The 23,275-nt window shown below is 32.0% G+C and overlaps 2 protein-coding genes across 2 annotated transcripts; one reads left to right on the top strand and one right to left on the bottom strand.

Annotated features, from left to right (window-relative positions):
* The first annotated feature begins 1,145 nt into the window (after positions 1 to 1,145).
* LOC100804353 (amino acid transporter AVT1I) lies at positions 1,146 to 5,090 on the top strand. The gene is made up of 3 exons (XM_003539317.5): positions 1,146 to 1,563; positions 3,020 to 3,627; positions 4,367 to 5,090. Exons 1-3 carry the CDS (start codon positions 1,374 to 1,376, stop codon positions 4,880 to 4,882), a joined length of 1,314 nt encoding a protein of 437 aa, XP_003539365.4. The 5' UTR covers positions 1,146 to 1,373; the 3' UTR covers positions 4,883 to 5,090.
* Positions 5,091 to 5,761: 671 nt separating this feature from the next.
* On the bottom strand, positions 5,762 to 7,438 carry LOC100804886 (spermidine hydroxycinnamoyl transferase). Its single transcript, XM_003539318.5, has one exon. The coding sequence runs from the start codon at positions 7,370 to 7,372 to the stop codon at positions 5,927 to 5,929; it is 1,446 nt and encodes a 481-aa protein (XP_003539366.1). The 5' UTR covers positions 7,373 to 7,438; the 3' UTR covers positions 5,762 to 5,926.
* Positions 7,439 to 23,275: the final 15,837 nt, after the last annotated feature.

Here is a 23,275-nt window from a genome sequence, read left to right as displayed (position 1 = left end):
GAGAATAGAAAGAATAAAGAGACTAGAAACCAAACAGAGAACTTCATTTTCTCATTCCATCTACGATTAATACAAATGAGATGTCTTCTTTTTTCTGAGATAAATGGGCAAAGCCCCACAACAGAATGAGATGTCTTATTTATAGGCATAAATCTATAACTTAAGAAATTCATCTTTATTAAGGGTGAAAAGATGAATAGAGAATGGGTTATAATGAGTTAAAAGCTTAGATTTATGAAATGTCATAGATCGAGGGAGAGTAATAAAATTAAAATTTTATTATTTAAACTAGTTAAAATAAGATAAAATAAAATAGGATAAATTATAATTTTCGTTTTCTATAATTTTAAATCCACGAATTTAAAATTGTAGGAGAACCAAAATTATAATTTAACCAATCAAATACATGTATGAAAAACAAAAGAAAAATAATTGTGTTGATAACATGTGTTTGTGAAATTAAAATAGAACTTAATAACTTAGAATGGAGCTTGGGAAACAAGAGAATAGAAAGAATAAAGAGACTAGAAACGAAACAGAGAACTTCAATTTCTCATTCCATCTACGATTAATACAAACGAGATGCCTTTTTTTTTTTTTTTCCTGAGATAAAGGGGCAAAGCCCCACCACAGAATGAGATGTCTTATTTATAGGCATAAATCTATAACTCAAGAAATTCATCTTTATTAAGGGTGAAAAGATGAATAGAGAATGGATTATAATCTTTTAGGAATTAGTAAAGTTTTGGGATCCGGAGATGCACATCTATTCATAATTATTCATAACATTATGAGAATATTTATTTAATCAACAAACTATTATTTAATAGTAATAAAAATATAATTACTACCGAAGCTTTTAATTTTCTTTTTTTTTTACTATCAAACACGTAAAATAACTTGTGTAAAATTATTTTTAACTTAACTAATAATTGTAAGCTCCAACGTGATTGTTTTCGGTGGAGGATATTTTGGATTTATAAAATTTTTTTAGAAAAATAATTTATTTAATTAAAAATATTTCAATAATAATTCATAAATGTTTTATTATATTTCAAGTGAATTAATTAAATTTTGTATCAAATGAAAAATGTCATAAAAGCGAATTCATTGTATAAATGAGTCAAGTCAAGTCACTATGACATGGCCACAAGCCCAGCTAGCAAAGAAGACCCTTGGATAGATACAAAGATGTTTTTTTTAAGGGCCAATTTGTTTACTTCAGTTACATACTATCAAAGTTAGAGAACGAAGGAACTTTTGTACTTTCTCTGGGGTGTGTGTGTGTGCCTGTCTCACACCACAAACACTGAAAGTACAATCTTCTTGTGGTTACAAAAACTCTGAAAAACACACACACACACACACTTCTTATGCCTATGGCTGGTGAGCAAGGTGATAGATTCTCCTCCATTACCATACCCCTTCTCGATGATGAAAAATTGCACCAAGTGAATGGTTCAGATGAGGCTTTGGTGGCCAAAACTTGTGATCTACACACACCTCATGTGGATAACACCTCCTTTTTCAAGACCTGCTTCCACCTCATTAATGCCCTCTCAGGTTTGTTTGCATGCCCTCTTTCTTTCTCTCTTACACAATCATTTTTACCATTATGATGCACACTTTCTTGTGTTTTTTTGCTTGAGTTTTGGTCCTTTTTGGTATCTTTTTTTTTTGTCCAACTTTACTCTTTAGCTTTACCATTTGGTCCTGTCCTTGAGCATTGAAGATCTTGTTGCTACACAAAAATGCGTGCTCTAAAAAAGGGTATTTTTCATAAGGTCTATTTATCATAAGCAAGGTCTATTTTAAGGTGTAATAGTGAGGGAATTTAAAGTGCATCTTGAGTGAGTGACCTTTCTGTATAAAAATGTCTTAACATTTTGGACTTATTGTTCTGATTCTAATTATATACTTAAAATCCAACAATGTTCTCCAACACTAGTAGGAGGAGTGTAAGTTTTGCTTTTGGAGGTTTTCAATGAAAAAGAAAAAATCTTTAAGATTTTGGGTTAGAATTAGTTTATTTTCAATTTACTCTTCTGTCATTACATGAGTACAAGAGCGAGGGTATGTAGTGTCCGGAGACACTACACCTTAAATAGACCTTGCTTATGATAAATAGACCTTACATCAATAGGCCCAACTAATAGGCGATAGATTAAAGTATAGAATTTTAGGACCCATTAAAATAATCCTCGCAAAAAATAAGACACATTAAATTAACAACCATCCAATCTAACAATAAAGTATAAAGAAATTATTATGTTTGTTAATAAGCATCACGCTTAAGCTTTGAGGTTATCCTGACATTGGTGAGTCCTGAGATTCAACTCAGATAAATTTTTTCTTTGATAAAAAAAATTTACATCCATACTTATACATTATATTTTTTTAAACCATATACATTATATCTTATTAAATAAGAGTTTGATTTTATCTTAAAAAAGAGTTTGATTTTGATATGATATTGGTTAGTGTAAAATGGTTTACACCATCAACTAATTAAAATTTATCACAAATATATTTTTAAAATAAGTATTACAAAAAGTTAACCATCTTATTATATATAACAACCTGTGACTATTTGACTGTAATATTTAGACTGCCAATGCATACTTAATTAAATTCACTAAATAATGTTATATCCTTTTATAATATTATCTTAACATGTTATAAAAAAGAATTAAATGAATAATAAATATATTGTATTTAATATTTTATATAATAAATAAAAGAATTAAGAAAAGATATTACAGAATAATTTAGAATTATTGTATTTTATGCCTAATTTGGTTTTGACTTTTTTCTTTATTTTTTAAAGAAAACTTTTGTCTTTATGTAAGCTTACAATATTTCTCTGCATCCAGCTACGGGCTGATATAACAGTGCAGCGATCACATGACTTGTTTATGTCTTTTTCCGACATAGACGACGATGTTTGAATGATACATCTAAGCTATGTCTATAGTTGAAACTTACTATTATTACTAACATTTATGCTGCTATGTTTCAGGAGTTGGTATTATTTCCATGCCTTATGCACTGGCATCTGGGGGATGGTTAAGCATATCCCTACTATTTGTGATTGCCATTGCTTGTTGTTACACTGGCATTTTGGTCAAAAGATGCATGGATATGGATCCTGATATCAAGAATTTTCCTGACATAGGTCAACGTGCATTTGGCGACAAGGGAAGGATAATTGTATCAATTGCTATGAATTCTGAGCTCTACCTAGTTGTAACAGGTTTTCTGATTTTAGAGGGTGACAATCTCGACAAACTAGTACCAAACATGCAACTTGAACTTGCAGGGTTAACAATTGGTGGTACATCAATTTTTACCATGATTGCTGCCCTTGTTATTTTGCCTAGTGTTTTGTTGGAGGATTTGAGCATGCTATCTTATGTCTCTGCTAGTGGTGCATTGGCTTCTTCCATTTTCCTCCTTTCTATATTTTGGAATGGAACCATTGATGGCACAGGATTTCATGCAAAGGGAACAATTTTTAGATTGAGTGGAATACCTGCTGCTGTCAGTTTATATGCCTTCTGTTATAGTGCTCATCCTATCCTTCCTACTCTCTATAATTCTATGAGAGACAAAAGTCAGTTCTCCAAGGTAAGAACGTAACAATTTTTGCACTATTACATGATTTTTTTTATTCGTAGTAATCAAAGATAGGTACCGGGGTTTACAACAAGTTACGCATCCTGCTTAACCAACTGGACTAAACCCCCTTTACTATTGAATGATTTAGGAATGCTTGAAAGAGTTTCTGCAAAGTTATAGGTTTATTGACCCACATGATACCCATCCATGTATCTTGGACATGCCTAACCAGTCACCAAAACAACTAATTATTTCTTTTCTGTGCATTTTGATATGAATTTTGTGTATCTTTTGCACCAGATAAAAAAATTAATATGGAGTTTTATTAATAACTTGTTTTTAGAATAGAAACTTGTAAATATAAATCATTTCACATCAAATAGTGTTTTGGTTCTACATCTCAGATGTGATTTAAGAAGCTAATTATGACTCCACATTTTAAACATAATTTCTTCTCAATTGGTTTTTAAACAAAATCAATTTCATCCAAAATCAATTTTGCAACAATCCTACAGTAGTTTATTTCAATAAGCTTATTATAGTACTCTTGTCAATAGCAACAATTCTACTTTCAACCAAGTGCTTATGACATGAACTCTGATGGGATTAGTTTTTTTTATTGAATGAGTGTCTAATTAAGTTACTTACCCAGATTGCATTCTGAATGAAACATGGATTAATGCTTCTTCATTTTCATGATTTGGTTTCTAAATAGTTAACAATGGTTCAAATTCCTCTGTTTTGGCAGGTGCTGTCTGCATGCTTTACCGTATGCACCCTTGGTTATGCAGCAGCAGGTGTTTTGGGCTACTTAATGTTTGGACAGGAGGTTGAATCACAAGTGACTTTGAACCTCCCAACAGGCAAGTTCAGTTCACATGTGGCAATATTCACTACCTTGGTCAATCCTATAACCAAATATGCATTGATGCTTACTCCAGTCATAAATGCTGTAAAAAACAAAGTTTCATGGCATTACAACAAAAGGTTCACACATATGTTTGTCAGTACTTCCATGCTCATTAGCACTCTTATTGTAGCCGTGGCAATTCCCTTGTTTGGATATCTCATGTCACTCATTGGGGCATTACTAAGTGTCTCAACTTCAATTTTAATGCCATCAGTGTGCTACTTGAAGATTTCAGGAGCTTACAAGAGATTTGGGTCTGAAATGATCATCAATTATTCAATAATAATAATGGGGGTTACTATTGCTGTTGTGGGTACTTATACATCTCTTGTAGATATAGTTCATAATTTGTAAGTGTTAGTGGATTGGATAGTGCATTTGGAAGAAGCTGCTATAACCTGAAACTTTTGAACATGCATGTACTTAAATGTGCAAAGATATGCTTCTGTCAATACTTAGGCAGCCTGTATCGACATTTTGTGAGGCATAACCTTTGTCGGATATATCTTCTTGTCATTTGAACATTGTTACGAATCCATGGCTCAAAAAAATGATGATCAAATTGATAAGAGAGATAAAGATCATATTGATACTCATGTGGCAACATACTAAATTGATTGAAAAAGATACTAAAAAGAATTACAATACTCCTATTTGTAGAGTTTATAATTGAGCTAACCAATTAAGTTTAACTAATTTCTGTGATTAGTAGTAAGCCTATATAATGGCCGATGAACGATCACAAACTACATATCTCTAATAATTAAAACATGTTTAAGAGACTTGTTTTGTTGCAAGAGTGTTTTTCTGAACAAGGTGACATGATATTTTGACCACCTTTTGATGCAAGGGAAGTAAAAAGGAACTGAACTGAAAAATGAAAATCACATACACTTTTGCCTCTTGTGAACTACTTGTGTGTCTATATCGCTTGATTTTAAGTCGTGTTCAAAATAACATGGTTATATATAGCGAGTTATACACCTAGGGAGAGACCAAAGTTACGAGTTCAGATGACATTATTACAAGAACTTTTTGTTGACAAAATTAGCTTTTACGTATTGGCCGGTTAAATCATGATTTAGCTGCTTGAGTTGAAGTGATACTTCTTTCGCTTGGCTTTTATCTGTCTTTTAAGGTTTATATGTAAAAACTAAGAAATACAAAAGTACTGTTACACAGTTTACGCAAATATACGAATACGTAACAACAAGCATTTCCCTTACCCAAATATAACTAAGATCATCTCCTTTTGTCAGGTCATGATCAAACATACTTAAAAGTTCTGAAAAGGAAACTGAACATGATCAACTCTTAAATAATAAAAACAAGGAAACAGACCCAAAACACAAAAAAACAAATAAAGCTAGCTAACAGAATATGGTAGCTCCATACGAGCTATAACAAGGATAAATACATATCCTCATAAAAGTAATTTTTGAAAAGCTGCATAAGTGCTGTCTGAAAAAATAAGGCTACAATAACACCATCTCCATCTGGGCTTGGAAGAATTGCAGCCCTATCTGCTGGAGATCTACTTGCTAAGCCAAAATGCACTGGCTTTCCCCAACCAAAATCTGATTCATACACTGGCATGTTAGTGAAGCTTGTGAGGAACAAAACATTATGATTCAAAGCATAAGGGATATTCACACGGTGTCCTTGTCGCATGAAGAAAGCCCTTATGTTATCCAATTGCACTTGGCCTAAACGACTAACGTTTAATTGTGACTTTACAAACTCGTCCGTGACTGCATGAGATGCTTCCCTTATCTTATGAGCAGCAAAACCTAATGGGTTTGATATGATATCTCCCTCAGGTGTGGCTACGTTTGCCACAGCATTGCCAAAATAGTTATGAGGGAGAGGTGGGTTCATTCTATTGCGAAAATTAACACTGAACCGAACTTGAGTTAGGTCATCACCAAGAGCCTTAGATGCACACCTCCATATATGAGCAGCAACAACTTCAAATCTGCTATAATTAGGTCTTGACCCTTGTTTTGAAGATTGATGGTTATTAGCCATAGCCTTATTCTTTAGCCTCTCCACCTGGCTTGATGTGAGTTTTAGCATTGCACCACTTCTCTTCTTTGGCTTATCTATCCCATCATCTTCTGGTGTTTGTGGCACCACAGGCTTCTTCCACTGATCTAACAGTTTTGATGTTGGAATATGTTGAAGTGTACTGGTGTCAAGTTTACTAATCTCTCTAGTATTTACTTCCCTCGGTTTCTCCAACAAAATGTCTGGGAATTTGAGTAGTGTTCGATCAAGAAACGGGATTTCATTAGGGTCTAGTTCTTCTCCCCGAGACAGCTTTGCCCATCTGTTCATGAAGTCAATGATGCCGGTGGCATCGGTCAAAGGATGAGATAGAAGAACTCCAATGGCAAGGCCTTCACAATCACCACCACTATGGAACCTTGTTAATTGCACCAGCAGTAGGGGAATCTCCTCTATAGGTTGTTGAGTATCATCAAGTTTTGGAATGAGTTCATCGGTGAACTCGGACGGTGAAAAGTCGTCTCCATAATCAACAAATGTGTTTGTGGTTTCGGCTTCAAGCAATGTCACTCCCTTTGCGTTGCAATCCAATTCCATTCGACCACTTTTTGACAACCTTAACCTGCCAGCTACTGGATAGTAGTACGATAGAAGCTTGCTAAGAGAGTTCTTCATCCTCTCAACGGTGTTGTTGTTGTGTTCTTTTGCTGATCTGTAAATGTAGAGAATGGATACATGACCTAGGACCCCGATTTGGTCACTATCGGATAGCCATAAAGGGTCCTTTGGAGTTGGTTGATTTGGAGTGATGTTGTAAGAAGCCACAATGGTTTTCATCTTTTGTGCTTGAATATTGTGCTTGAGGCTGTATTTGTATTTGTACTGTATGGAACAAGTAGTAACTTAAACCAAGGACCAATATTGTACATATATTTACTATTATCAAATAAATATTAATATATTATAAATATAAATTAATAAAATAATACTTACAAATTATTATTAATAAATATAAATTAATCAGTATACATTAATATAGTTCATGCTACTGAGAAATTGATATTAATTAATTACTATATATTTTTAATAATCAATAAATATATATATATACTAATCTACAACTATTAATATTATTAGTATAAATTTCTTGCTTAGGATATGATTCATTTCACATAAGAGACAAAAAAAAAATCCCTGTGTCTCTCTCTCTCTGATGACAGTTCAGCATTTTTAAATCTCTACAAAAAACCTGCACACATAAAAACTCATCCTATCAGGACCACTACGCAATTGTGGTCCCAGCCAATAAGCCAACCACACGTGAACTGAGGGAGAGTCACTAACGCAGTTAACACCGTTGTTATAATCAATTTACACCAAAAATCATGGGAAAATCAATTTGTTTCAAATTTAAAACTTCCATTAATCAACTTAATCGGAAATCTGTCAAATGGGATTTTGTAAATCATAAAAGATCAATTTTCGAAAATAACTACAAATCTTTACGGTAATCTTCCCCATTGGAAAAAAAAATAAAAAATCAAGCCAATCTGCCATTGATGAACCAAGAAGATTGCCCTGTCACAAGCTGTGATACAAGCTAGCTGCAACAAATTACAAGTATGTAAAATGAAGGAAAAAAAAAACCCAATACAAATGTGTGTGATGGATTAGGGGTAATAAACTTAGAATTCGAGGACTAAGTGGCCTCCACAAAAGACAAAGAAGGAAAAAGAGCTAAATTCTGCTTGTCCTTTTTATTCCATAGAGTAGTTTATATAGGTTGTTACATAGTATTCTAGAATATTGTTTTCACATGACTGTTAACCATCACTATAGCCTAATACACCTATGCATAACTACCACTATACGCGCACCACCCGACAAGCACTATTGCCCCTAATAGAAAGTTGTTAACAAGCATTGACAATTACCACTACTAAACTTGCCACCCTTCAGGCATAATCCTTCAAGTGATTGGGCACAATGATTCTTCTCTTGGGCTTGCCTTGAGTGATTTTTGCATTACCAATCTTGGGCTTATCATTTTCCACCCCATTGGGCAACACCTTGTCCTTAAGGTGGTGAGCTTTCTTTAAACTGGCCCAATCTTCTTAAGTTGTGTCATCTGGATGCAACCTTTGCCATTGCACCAGCACTTGCAACCGTGGTTAGTCCTACACTAAATCCCAATGCGTTCCCAGAATAGCCAGAGGTATAATAACGGGGTTGTTGTCAATGTCCTGTGAAGGTAGAGCTAGAGGAGTTGCTGTAGTGGAGTTTTGAAAAAGTTTAAGGTTGGAACAATGAAACACTGGATGGATTCGTGATTCTTCAGGGAGTTGCAACTTGTAAGCTACTTTACCAATGAGTGAGAGGATTTGGAATGGCCCATAAAAACGTTTGGTCGAAGTTTGACCATGACCCATTCTCCAGGTTCAAACATGACGTCCCATCGATGCACGTCCACTGTAAGTTTCATTCTTTGTTGCGCTTTGGAAAGTTTCTTACTCAACGTTGTGAATACTACTTCCCTTTCATTCAAGATGTTGTCTACTGCAATCACTTGAGAATCACTCGTCAGATACTGGGGAATGCTTGGAGGTTTGCGCCCAAAAGTTTCTTCAAATGGTGAGACGCCCGTAGCCGAATGGATGGAGGTGTTGTAACACCATGTTGCCCACAACAACAACTTCCCCCAAGATTTCGGCTTGTTATGCATGAAGGCTCTTAAGTACTGTTCCATAACTCTGTTTAACACCTCTGTTTGACCATCCATTTGTGGATGATAAGAGGAACTCATCCGCAGCTTTGTTTCACTCAAGCGAAACAACTCCTGCCAAAATCTACTAACAAATAGAGGGTCCCTATCAGAGACAATACTCTTAGGCATTCCATGGTTTTTACCCATGATCTCCATGAATAATAAAGCAACAGAGGAAGCTGTGTAATTTGTCACTAACATGCCCAAATGAATTCCTTTAGAGAATCTGTCAACAACAACCAAAATAGTGGTATTGTCATGATACAAAGGAAGACCCACTATGAAATCCATGGAAAGGTCTTTCGATGGTCGTGAAGGAGCAGGTAACGAATAGAGGAGCCCAGCTGGTTTCTTGGCTTCATACTTAGTAGCTTGACAATCCAAGCAAGCTAAGACGAATTGACAAACATCAGTGCACATGTCGGACCAGATGAAATTTTACCCCAAGCATGCTAAAGTCTTTTTGATTCCCATGTGCCCTCCATTTGGTGTACTGTGGAATTCCTGAAGTAATGTTTGAATGAAAGCGATTCCCTTAGGTAACCATATGCGGTTGTTCAGCAGAATCAAATCATTGGCAATCGTATACTCAGGTCTCTTTGTCGGATTTGCCAAAATCTCCTGACGAAGGGCCACGAACTCAGGGTGAGTGGTCAAGTCTGTATTGAGCGGACGGAGGGCCACGAAATCAGGGTGAGTGGTCAAGTCCGTCTTGAGTTGTTCTAAGAAATTGAAATGAGGAACGAACAAGATGAAGAGAGAACTCTACGAATCATCAAGAACATGAGATAAGGCATCTACAACTGTATTCGTCTTACCTGTGCGATACTTGATCCTGAAATTGTAACCCATAAGCCTAGAGTGATAAAATTGTTGTTCTGGTGTCTAAATGACTTGAGCCATAATCTCTTTCAAGCTGCGATGGTTAGTCAATATGATGAATTGGCGCCCTAACAAATATTGACGCCACTTTTTAACTACGGTCGTGAGGGTGGCCAACTCCCGGACATAGGTGGATGCATGTCTGAGTTTCAGGCAGAATTGTTTGTTGAAAAAACCGATGGGGTGTTCGGACTGAGACGCCCCCATACCTACTCCCGACACATTTGTTTCTACTGTGAATGGAATTTCAAAATTTGGTAATTGTAATACCGGAGCAGAGCTGATGGCGTCCTTCAGTTGTTGGAAAAAGGTTTGGGCAACCGAAGACCAAACAAGGTGAGGTTGAGTTAAGGGATTCGCAATTGAAGCATATCTCCTAATGAAACGTCGATAAAATCCCATGGGCCCCAAAAATCCCCGAAGCGCTCTAAAGGTTCGTGGAACCGATCACTGTTGTTTGGCCCTTACTTTTTCCAAGACTGGTGTTACTCCCCTGTTGGACACCACATGGCCCAAGTATTCGATTTGGGGTTAAGCAAACAAACACTTGGACTTTTTCAAGAAGAACTGACCCGTCTCCAACGCACGAAATGTCTTTACTAGATTAACCAAGTGATCTTGGAAGGTTTTGCTATAGACGAGGATGTCGTCAAAGAATACGATTATGAATTTGCAAAGATAAGGTCGGAAAGTCTCATTTATCGTGGCCTGGAAGGACAAAGGTGCATTGCACAACCCAAAAGGCATTACGCGAAACTCATAATGGTCGTGATGGGTGCAGAACATTGTCTTGCTAACATCTTCATCCTTTATCAAAATTTGATGGTAACCCTATAGCAAGTCCAATTTTGTAAACCATTAAGCACCCCCTAACTCGTCCAATAACTCATCCACTATCGGTATCGAAAATCGTTTCTTGATTATGATAGCGTTAAAGGCTCGATAATCTACACAGAAGCGATATGACCCATCTCTCTTTCGAGCTAACAGAACGGGGGACGAAAAGGGGCTTGTACTCGGTCTGATGATGCCATTCCTTAACATTTCCTCAACTTGCAATTCAATTTCCTACTTTTGAAAATGGGGATATATGTAAGGAAGAACAATCACTGGTTCGGAGTTAAGGTGAAGATTAATTGCATGGCTGATTGTTCGAGTAGGTGGTAAGGTTGTTGGGGCTCGAAATAGCTCGTCAAATTAGTGAATAATGTGCTCAACCTCCAGTCTGATGGGTGGTGATTGAAGGATTTGGGTTGAAGGGGGCTTGACTCAAAGATGAAAAAATTCACTCACTGTATTGGTTTGCACTAGACAATGCAACTGATGTACAGAGATGGACCCAGCACCACTATTGCGATCACCCTTTAATTCCACGATTCTGCCATCGTGAGTAAACTTCATAGTTAACTCATTGTAATCTGTCAAGACCGGGCCTAATGATTTCAACCATTCAACACCCAGGACCAAATCTGCTTCGCATAGGTGAAGAACATGGAATTGAACCCGAATATCATGCCCTTGAATCCGAAGAAGAGTGTCAGGTCACCGCAAGTGGCACTCCAACTCGTGGCCACTACCCACCATTACCCATAAGGGTTGAGTGGCTTAAGTGGTTAAGCCCAAATTTGTAATCAAGCGCTTCTGGATAAAATTATGGGTACTACCCCCATCAATTAATATCCACACCCTGTGTCCCGCTAACCAGCCCACCAAACGTAGTGTCTCTGGAGCTATGTGGCCCGCAATAGTGTGTAGACTGATTTGGCCTGACAATGGCCCCACTGGTTCCCCGGTATCGCCAAGTTCATCAGGAGGGATTAATTCATATGTAGGATTGTCGTCTTCATCCGTGATGGACAAAAACATCTTGGAGGAACAACAATGACCCCTACTAAAATTTTCATCGCAATTGAAACACAAACCCTTCTCACGGCGTAATGCAAGTTCCTCTGGCGATAATTTCTTAAAAGGGATAGAAGGAGACGGTTGTGGAGTAGGTAGCAGTGCTGATGTTGGAATTGGCGGTAACAATAGTGAAGGAGGAGGGACTGATAACGCTGATGTGACCGAATGACATTGAAAAAATAGATAGGAATTTGCTAGTTTCTCCTCATGAAGGCGAGCCAGTGTTGTAGCTTGGACCAGCATGAGGGGCTGTGCTACCTGCACTTCGCGGTGAATCTCGGGAGTTAATCCTGAGATTAAACAGCTGAGCAAAATAGGTGTTGGGAGACCAACAATTTTGTTGGAGAGGGACTCAAACTCTAATAAGTAAGTATTAACGAACCTATGTTGATTGAGTTTAAATAGAGCTCTGGTTGGGTCGTCGTACTAGGATGGAGCAAAGCGAGCTTCAAGCTCACGCAAGAAACTGGGCCATGACGACAACTGGCCATTCATAGACATCCATTGGAAACAAGCTAATGTTGGCCCTTCCATGTAAAACGAAGCAATGGTGAGGCGATCTAGCTCTGGCGTCTCATGATACTCGAAAAATTGGGTTATCTTGAAGATCCACCCAAAAGGATCCTGTGACACCCTCTACCCCTCACATATATACTAACAAGGAATAAAAATTCAAATATTAATTAAAAGTATTTTTTTTACATTTTTAAATACAAGCCTTTCAAAGGGATAAAAGGTTCACAATCACTTTCTTCTACATCATATTCAAACTTGTCCAAATAAATAATAAAGTCATCGGCTCGAACAAGGCCGTCTGAGACTTCATACAATTAATATAAAACCCTATACCCCAATGTCACATCCTATCAGAGCGTTGTGTCTCGACGTCTTTCAGCACAATATTCCTTAAAGCAGTTCACCTAGTCATTTGCTCCCCTGAACACAAAGTTCAAGATCATCACAGGATCCAAACATAAACAACAAACCGGGAGTGAGTTATCACATTCCTAACTAATAGAGAAACAAGACAACTAGATATACATATCATATAAACCAAATAAAACTTACTTACACGTAATTCATGTAATTCCACCACTTTGTCATTCAAAATTCACTTTTCATCAATCAATCACACTTTTCAATCATCAATCACATTACACAAGAATCACACGGTCTGATCAAGACATAATAACATCTCAATTTCATAATAAACAATTAGCAAGCGCATGAGACAGTTATGCTAAGACTCAAGCCTATATGAAATGTGGTACCATGTCAGTGAAAAACCACCCTGGGGCGCTTAGGAGTACATAACAAGACACACCACACAATGGGTTTGTCAGGTCACTCTCACTAAGTAAGATCATAGGGAGACCAGTCAGGGTCACGATGTTTTGCGAGAATGCTCCAACCATATGGGATCAGCATAGGCTTAAAGGAGCACTCAAACCCGGTGACCCCCAAGGCCTACACTTCGAAGAGTCTGTCAGGGCCTCTCCCTCCTGATTCAGGTCCAACCCCTAAAATCATTTTAGCACACAGACACTGCTCGTGAATTATACAATACCCACGACCTCACACTCGTGTTTTAAACACGTACAACATATTGCGCTACAATTTAACACTGGTTCCTAAATAGGAAACCTACACTTTCTCTTTAACACTGCGCATTTACACTTTTCTCAAGATAACACTGGTCGGGTTATTGTACAATTCACATCTTACGACACAAATAATGTCACATCAAGAGTTAATCTCACACTTATTTACAACCAAAACTCATTCACAATTTCACATCTCATAATGTCACAATCCACCATCACATGTTTTCACGTATCTCACAATTCAACACCTGTTCTACTTTACACTTTTACTCAATCTCAATAACAATATTATAATCTCAAGGCAACATATTATTCCACAATTCATCACATATTTCATTTATAAGCACTGCTCATGAATTATACAATACCACGACCTCACACTCATGTTTCAAACATGTTTAACACAATTGCACTACAATTTAACACTGGTTCCTAACTAGGAACCTACACTTTTTCTTTAACACTGCGCATAAACAATTTTCTCAATATCAACACTGGTCGGGTTATTGTATAATTCACAGCTCATAACTCAATACACACATCTCAATACACATGTATCTCAAATCTAAACATAGTATTCTCAAACTCCAACACTTGAATAATTTTTGGAATCACACAATAACAACACTACAACATTATTTACATAAAATATTAATATAAATAAATATATAACTAAATCTATATATATAAATCCAGCAACGTATTTCATATTTGATCATGAATTTTAAGAAAGTTTTCAATGTACCAATTCTAAATAATTATATAAACACTTTCTCATATATATAATTATACATGAATTCATATATATATTATCTAAGAATACAACACATAGTCTATTAGAATTCTTTTCTCAATTTCAAATATAATATCAATTTTAAACTATAAAAAAACTAAAAAGCATGAAAAGGGGAAAAATAAAAACTCAATATCTCCTTACTTAATTTCATCAACTACGGTTCACACTCAACACAAGAGCACATTAATTTCACAAAAATTCCTCATTGGGACATCAAATGATTCATCAAACATATATAATTTATATATAACTCATAGTTATGATTATAATGCGAAGGGTTTTCCTCTAAGCTCATATATGATTTTAAAATTCCCAACGGTGAGAATGTTTGAAATTTGGTTGCGAACGTGGTACTTAAATTTCACGACGATCCAACTATGAACGAGTCCGAGATCGTCGTTTTTCTGAGACAGGTTTGGTGGGCTGTGGGAAAAAGAAAGGGTTTTGAAAGGAGAAGGGGAAAAACGAAAATGAGGCCAAAAAGAGACATCTGACTTAACATAACTATTTATACCTAGGGTACTCAGCCTATTATTTACTCTATATTTATTTATTTATTTATTTTATAAAAACAAACTCTATTTTATTTTCTATCAAACAAATAAATGAAATATCCTTTTTATTTTCTCTCAAATCATTATTTTAATTAATAATTATATCTCCTTATTTATTTATTTATAAAATCTCATCATTTTTCTAAAACTCTATTTATTTATAAATAACAATCATTTTTAATCTAGATTACAAAAATTTGGATGTTACAGATCCGAACCATCAAAGCATGGTACCTCGAGCTTCAAGCGATGAGAAGTGACAGATGAAGGGACAGTAGAAGGATTAGCATATGAAGATGAAGGGGACAGTGGTCGAGTTTCTAGAGTCGGAACCTTTTGGCATAGATCCTCCAATCTCATGGACAGGTTAAATTGAGAGGCTGTGAGTTTGACTATGGCATCTTCCAAGCGATCCAGGTTGGACTTCGAATGAGTGGAGTATGTCATACTCAATGAAAGCACCAAATATTGATGGGTGAGGGGTAATAAACTTAGAATTCAAGGACTAAGTGGCCTCTAGAGAAGACAGAGAAGGAAAAAAGCTAAATTTTGCTTGCCCTTTTTATTCCATAGAGTAGTTATATAGGTTGTTACAGAGTATTCTAGAATATTGTTTTTGCACTTTTTACTCGAAAAAACTTAGAATATTGTTTTCACAACTATTAATATTATTAGTATAAATTTAATAAATAATATTTATTAGTATTTAATGATGTCACACATTTATTATTAACTTATATGTACTAATATTTAATAGTACTTGTGTATATATAATATCAATAAATATGATTTGTTATTATATTAATTGGTATATATTTAATATAAATCAATATGTATGGGTCAAAAATCACGAGTGTTCCTAGGGATGTAAGCAGGTGTGGGCAACATGCGAACCCGAATTAATCTAAATAGTTTGGGTTGGATAATTTCTATGTTTAGGTTAAACCCAAATCGAACCAATCAAATTTGTTGAATTTTGGATTGGGTCACGGGTTTTAATATTTGAATCTGCTGATTTGTGGACTTGTTAATTTGTATTAAACTATTATTATTATTATATAATATATATTTTTAAATTTTAAAAAATCAAATACTATTGACTATTGATTACATAGACTTATCAGCTTGAATTGACTATGTATCAATGCATCCTTAACCTTAAGGATAAAAGTGACAAATGTTTTATTTATTGAAAGTTGAAACCACTTTAGATGAGCTTCTAAAAATATTTCAAATCTATTTACAAAGAATATGCCTCCTAATGTTCTATTGATTTTGGTAGAAAAAAGTGTTTAAAACTCATCCTTATTGTGCTTATTGAAACTCCTTATCTTGAATATGATATGCTTAATTTCTCATCCTCCATAAATAAATAAATGATGGATAGCAATAAGTGGAGTGGAGTGTGACAATATAAAAAAAATTCTTTTTAATAAAAAATCTAACAAGAAACAGTTATGTCTAATTCATTTAATAAAAATTTTAACTTGTAAAAAATATTGTCTTTCAAAAAAAGAACAGACAAAATTAAATGTTTGACGCGTTGATCTAACTCAACCCAAATCGTTCACAAATGAATTGATTTGGGTTGTATTTCATTTTTTTCTTAAAAAACCTACCCAAACAAACTCGTTCAAATTTGATTTGATTTATCATGAATTTGATTAAACCTAATCCAAATCGACCCGCTTACACTCATAGGTATTTCCCAACCTACTAGGTCACTAATCTCACTATGTGTAATTATTGTTGGTCCAATTTTTTTTTACACATGATTAGAATATAAAACAATATTATCCAACAAATATATACTAATTTATATTTGTTAATAATAATTCATTAATATTAATTTTAAATTTTCAGTATATATTATATTATTAATTTCTCATTTTAATACTATATATTTATTAATATTAAATATTATTTCATATGTTAAAAATTAAAATTAAAAATATAAATTTTATTAATTCAAATTCATTAATATTTAATATTATTAGTCTATATTGATAAATTAATTTTAATAAATATAAATTAATATATATTAATAAATTTCTATAGAAATATTAATATATTGATTATGATATAAATACATTAAAATATAATTAATAGAAAATATAATTTATATTAATCTTATTTTATATAATTTCTATTAATTTTATTTTAATATTTCTTTTGATTAAGTAATTGAACCGAACTAGCTATATTATTTGTTTTATCTGACCAATCCAGCCGGCCGATTTGAGCCAATTATCAAAACAGTGGTTGTTACTAGACTTCATTATATTCAGTTTCAATGAATTTATGTAATACATGTCTTATTTGCTTTTGGTCTCTTTTCGGTGCTTCACGATACATTTCAAAAACGTCTCAATCATCAACTATAGTCAACTAATTAAAGGTAAGAATAAATAATAATATATGTTAAATTTAAGTCACTAATAAATTAAATATTAAATTTAAGGCAATAATAAATTTATTGATTTAAATTTTAAGTATGCAACTATAATAAATATTTAAATTAAAAGATTTATCTTTTTATAGTAATTTTATTGAACTTGAGCGAGATAGTCACCTACTAAGAATATTTATATTTTTTTACCATAAAAAATAGTATACACATTAATAGTGTAAAGTATTTTCCATAATCATTGAAATACAAATAATCATATATAATAATTTTTTAAAAATTTTGAAATAATTATTTTAAAAGTGACACCAAACATAATTTAATTATGTTGACATATATAGTTTAGTAGGATATAAATTAAAAATCTTATTGATGAAAAAAAAATCCTAAAAGTGTAATTACTTTTTTATTTTAAGTTTTTAGCCATTAAAATCATGGATTCAAAAATAAAAATTATTTTATTTTAGTATGCATGAATTTTTATATGATTATTTCCTAAGTATTTTCTTTTTTAATAATTTATGCCAATAGATATTTTTAAATAGTGATAAGAGGTATTAACATGTTATTGGACTAAGTAAAATTAAACTTAAATTTACGAAACAAAGTCTAATGTTGTGAATACTCCATAAACAATGTAATATGGTGACAAAAAAGTAGTGATAAAAGGGAAAAATAATTAAATAATAAATTAAAATATTTTGAATTTAAGGAAAGTCCCTTGTTATTTAATTTTCCCCTTTTATATTCTTAATTTTTTTTAATATTAAAAATAAAATTATAAAGAGAGAGAAAGAAAATGAAATAAAATATCCTGTAGTACTATATTCAGAAAGAAAAAAAAAGGAAGAATAATCTGTTTTCCTCTATTTTATGAAAATAGAAAGAAAAAAATAAAGTATATTTCATAACTTTAGTATTTTACTACTAAATTAGTAGATAAGTATATAAGTAAATAGTAAATGAATGCAATATATGCATTACATTTACAGGTTGGCTCGTGGGTTTGAGAAAAAAAAAATACATCATTTTTTTAAAACTTTCTCAATTTTAGTTTTAGTTTTTAATCTAAATTTTGACCAATAAAGTTTTTGAAATTTTTTTACGCATTCAAATAAAAATGTTAATTAGTGATGTAATAATAATTCACAGTGGAATGACTTGTTACGTCATTACCAAATTAGATAAGATAGTCAATTATAATTTTTTTTCAATAAATTGTATTTATTTGTTCAAAATAATTGAGGCCAAATTAATTAATAAAAAGATTAAAATTACAATTTATAAAATAAAATATATACATGACTATTTTATTATTTTTTTTTTATCATAAGACAAATCATTAAATTGTCAATATTATTTTTGTTTTGTCAGTTAATGTTATTACTTAAAATCCAAGGATTAAAAGTGATCACAATAAAAAAAACTCATGTATTTTCACCGATCAAAATTTAGGTTAAGAATTAATAAGTTTAACGATCTTGTGATAGTAAACCTTTCGAACCAATCGAATGTTATGTGATATCACGAGGATTATATATGTTAATTTTTTATTTTTTTTATAAATTGAACAAGTAGTAACTTAAACAAAGGACCAAAATTGTACGTATATTTACTATTAACAAATAAATATTAATATATTATAAATATAAATATTAAATACTTTGTACCAATAACAAAATTATAAAAAATAAACTAAATCTTTTTTAAAAAAAGAAAGTGAAAAAAAACGTGCAAGATATCACCAAAAGTAAAGGAATTTTGCATTCTCAGGCAATGCACATTTCATTCATTTTTTTAATAATCAATTGATAAAATATTTTCCCAAAATTATCCCAACCTATCTTTTTTATATTCCTTAAATATCCTCACCCTTCTTCTTTTATATATATAAAAATATTCTCCTTTGTTGATACATGTTAATAAAAAAAATACCTTATACTAATCCCCATACATTATAATAAGAAAAACCATATATCAAAAGGGAACATTAACTATATATGGGCCTATATGCTACTAGAACATATGCACCACAAGCAAAAAAGGAATTTCTCAAATTAAATAAATGGGTATATTAATTAATTTAAATCAAATTAACTATGATACTGGAATCTACATATATTAATTATATTTTTAAGGACCCGAATATTACAAAAGTTATTATATATTTTAATTATAATTTTATCTGATGTTTTCTTATAAATTGTTAATTATAGTATAATTTTTTAAATTAATTTGTAAGTATGATAATTATTATAAATCATCCTAAATAAATTATACTTAATTTAATTCAATAACGACAATAATTTAATTTATGTAAATTTAAACTATTTGAAGTAACTTTTTAATGGACAAATCACTGTTATAAAAAGACAGATAATGATTTTTGTAAAAAAAATATTTAATGTAATTTTTTATCTGTAATATTCATTAAAAATCATATTAATATATATATGGTAATTTTTAATATGATTGATTAGCTATTTTAATACATAATTATTTGAATTATTACAAATATTTTTTTAAATATTTTGCGACTACTAGACCCAAGTTGACGGAGCAATTATCAGTTAATGAACTCAATAAAAATGATTTTAATATATTAACATGTAAGTTCTTTTTAATTAAAATGATTTTTTTATCATATTTTTATATAATTCAATTTTTCTATTAAAACTTATCGGCATCCATAATATACGCATGGTTCGAACCCATGTGTTGTGGTTAAAGGGAATGCTTCAAACCCACAAACCACTTATGTAAGCTGCTTGACATCCATAATATAAACATTAGAAAATTAAACTTTATACCTGAACTAGAAAATAAGCGCATTTAGTTAAATTACTCAATTTTTCTATTGTTATCAATTATTATATAGTAAACTATAAGATGCAGATGCCATATTATAAAATTTCATACAAAACAAAATATCTGCATTTTTTTGGTAGATAAGAGATTATGGGTGTCCCCAACCTATTACGTTAAAGATTAATCTTACTCGTAGTGTCTTTATTGTTGGCCCAAACAAAATTTATACAAGGTGGAAATTGAATACATGCGAATGCAATAGGGTCTTACACCACCGCGTCAACCCTTTGGATTTGCATCGTAAGTTCTTTGAATTAAATTTTAAATTAATAACTATCATATTTTTAATTAATCTAGTTTGTCTATCAATTTTCATATTAATTAAAGTGCATGTAACATATACAGGCACTCTTAGGTATCCAACAAAAAATGACATGCATATTCAAGTTATTATTCACATGAGTATTGATAAGTGTTATGCATACCTTATTTATATATTGAAATCACATTATAATTATCTCATTTTCTTCTCTTTTATTACTTATTTTGTGTTAAAACAATATGAACTTAGTTTCTTCTTAGTTCTTATCCAAAAGATACTAAAGTTAATGACTTTTAGAGTAATTCTTGTTATATTTTGTGTAGAGTTGTAGCAGAGGCCTGAAAGAGAATAGATGAACTGAAGTGTCACGCTCAATGCAGAACGACCTTCTCGCTTAGCAAGTCAAAACCATTCAACCCAAGCAAGTCGCTTAGCGCAAGAAGCCACATTGGAAGACAACTATCACGAGCAAGCCCACATCCTGCACTTAGCGCGCGACCACTTGATTCAACTGTAAAAGCGCACTCAGCACAAGTGTCGTGCTAAGCGCACAAGAGAGTTCTGATTGACCAATCAGTTGGTGAAGCATATAAAAAGAAAAGGAAACATTTGTTTCCTTAGAGACAAAAAAACCAAGAAACAAAGGAAAGCAAAGAAGCCAGTGGAAGGAGATTCTGTTTCCGGAGCTCTAGATGATTCGTTTCAATCCATTTCACTTCCACTTTCTTCCCTTTCATCCCACTTTTATATTTGTAAGTTTCTTATGATAATGAAAGACTAAAACCACCCGTTGTTGGCAAACTAAACTCTTTGATGTAATGATTCTAAACTATCTTTTAATATAATGTTGTTATTATTGTTCATCTTTGTGCTTATTCACATACTTATGGTTCGATCATCAGCTTTATGTACTGTTTTAAGATATAAACATTAGAAAATGTTTCTATGCTAAGAACTTGGGAAGAATATCTAAAGTGAGTCATATATAGGGATAGAGTCATATCTAGGGATAGAGTGGTCTTCTTTAGCCTATTTATGCATCTATACTCTTAATGCAAATCATTTAGTAATCAATCACCAAGAGCCTACGAGAGATATTAAGTGATTTGGTTATTTCACTAGAGGGATCTTGGTTAGAATAGACTAATAAATGCGGGTAATAATTATATCAATGTTAAAAGAGAAAAATTTATTAAGATTACATAAAAAGTAATTTTGGCGAGCAGAACCCCCAACACATTCCTTAACTCATCACAACACCATCTCACAACTTGAGCATTTGTTTTCTTAACTTTCATGTTCCTTGTTTTGTAATTTATTCCTTTTAGTTTATACTTATAGTTAATCAATGAACAAGATTCGATTTGATTTACTAATTACTTAGTGTTATATATATATATATATATATATATATATATATATATATATATATATAACTCGGAGTACAAGCATAGTTCCTATGAAATTCGATACTTGGTCTTACCGTTTTATAGTACTTATACAACTTGATATGTTTGCCAAGGAATCAGCAAGTATGAATTCAAATATAAGAATCTTTTCAATGAGTATGGAAGCCAATATTACATTATCCTTCTCAAACCATCTAGTTGTCATATGAAATTATAGGACATAAAATTTAATATTATAATATATTACACATATGAGATATTAGTCATAATTTTAATTCATGTTTTTATTTTTATTTTCTCATATTTTATTTTAAATATAATAAGTAATAAGATATTCAACCAATTATATATATTGCACAATAAAAATTATTATACTTTATGATACATGAATACATGAGATGTGTCGCACAAAATTCTTATTATTTTGACTTCATAACTTCTAATTTAAATTTTCAATATTTAAAATTTAATATATTTTATAGCACTGTCTATAATATATTTCATGCATGACATGCATAACTTCAATTTAAATTTTAATTAAAAATTATAGTTAAAATGTCATTTCATAATTTTTTTTAATTTTTTTTTGTGACTAATAATTCTTACTTTAGGTTGCTTAGAATATTCTTTTACAAAAATTACTTAAATTACTATCTTACCTAACATATATTTAATTTTTACTTCTCTCATAGTTATAATTTTAAAATTCATATTCTACAATATATATATACTCAAATATATATTTAAAATGACAAAAATAATTAATAATTAAAATATTGTACTTTAATTTTGAAATAATTCTTAATACAAATTTAAGAAAACACTTATATATTTAAAATATTTATAAAAAAAATATTTAACTCGTGCATGGCACGGGTTACACACTACACACTCTTTAGCTGTTTCCGGATTCGAACCCATGACCAACAAGTCACCAAGGCACAACTTTACCGCTGCACCAAGGCTCGCCCTCTAGTAATATAAAATTTTGAAAATCCTAAAACTGGTTCGGATAACACATGATGAAACGCAATTATTTTTCAAGGATTTGATGACATGTGTCATTTGGTGCTTCAGAGTATATTAGTTTGGTTACAAACCAAATTTAAATTAAAGCTCATTTGGGGTGGTTGCGAGTTTTTAGGTTTTTGGTTTCCAATTCAATTTTTAAAACAAAATATTTTTGACAAAAATAGAGCTAAAATGATTTTTGAAACATTTTTACACTAATTTTCAAAACTAAGAAAATTGTTTTGTGAATTTGGTTTAGTTTAAAAAACATAAATTTC

Source organism: Glycine max, chromosome 11 (assembly GCF_000004515.6).
Source record: "Glycine max cultivar Williams 82 chromosome 11, Glycine_max_v4.0, whole genome shotgun sequence".
NCBI lineage: Eukaryota > Viridiplantae > Streptophyta > Magnoliopsida > Fabales > Fabaceae > Glycine > Glycine max.
Note: the sequence above shows the minus strand (reverse complement) of the source record. Positions and strands in the feature narration are given on the sequence as shown.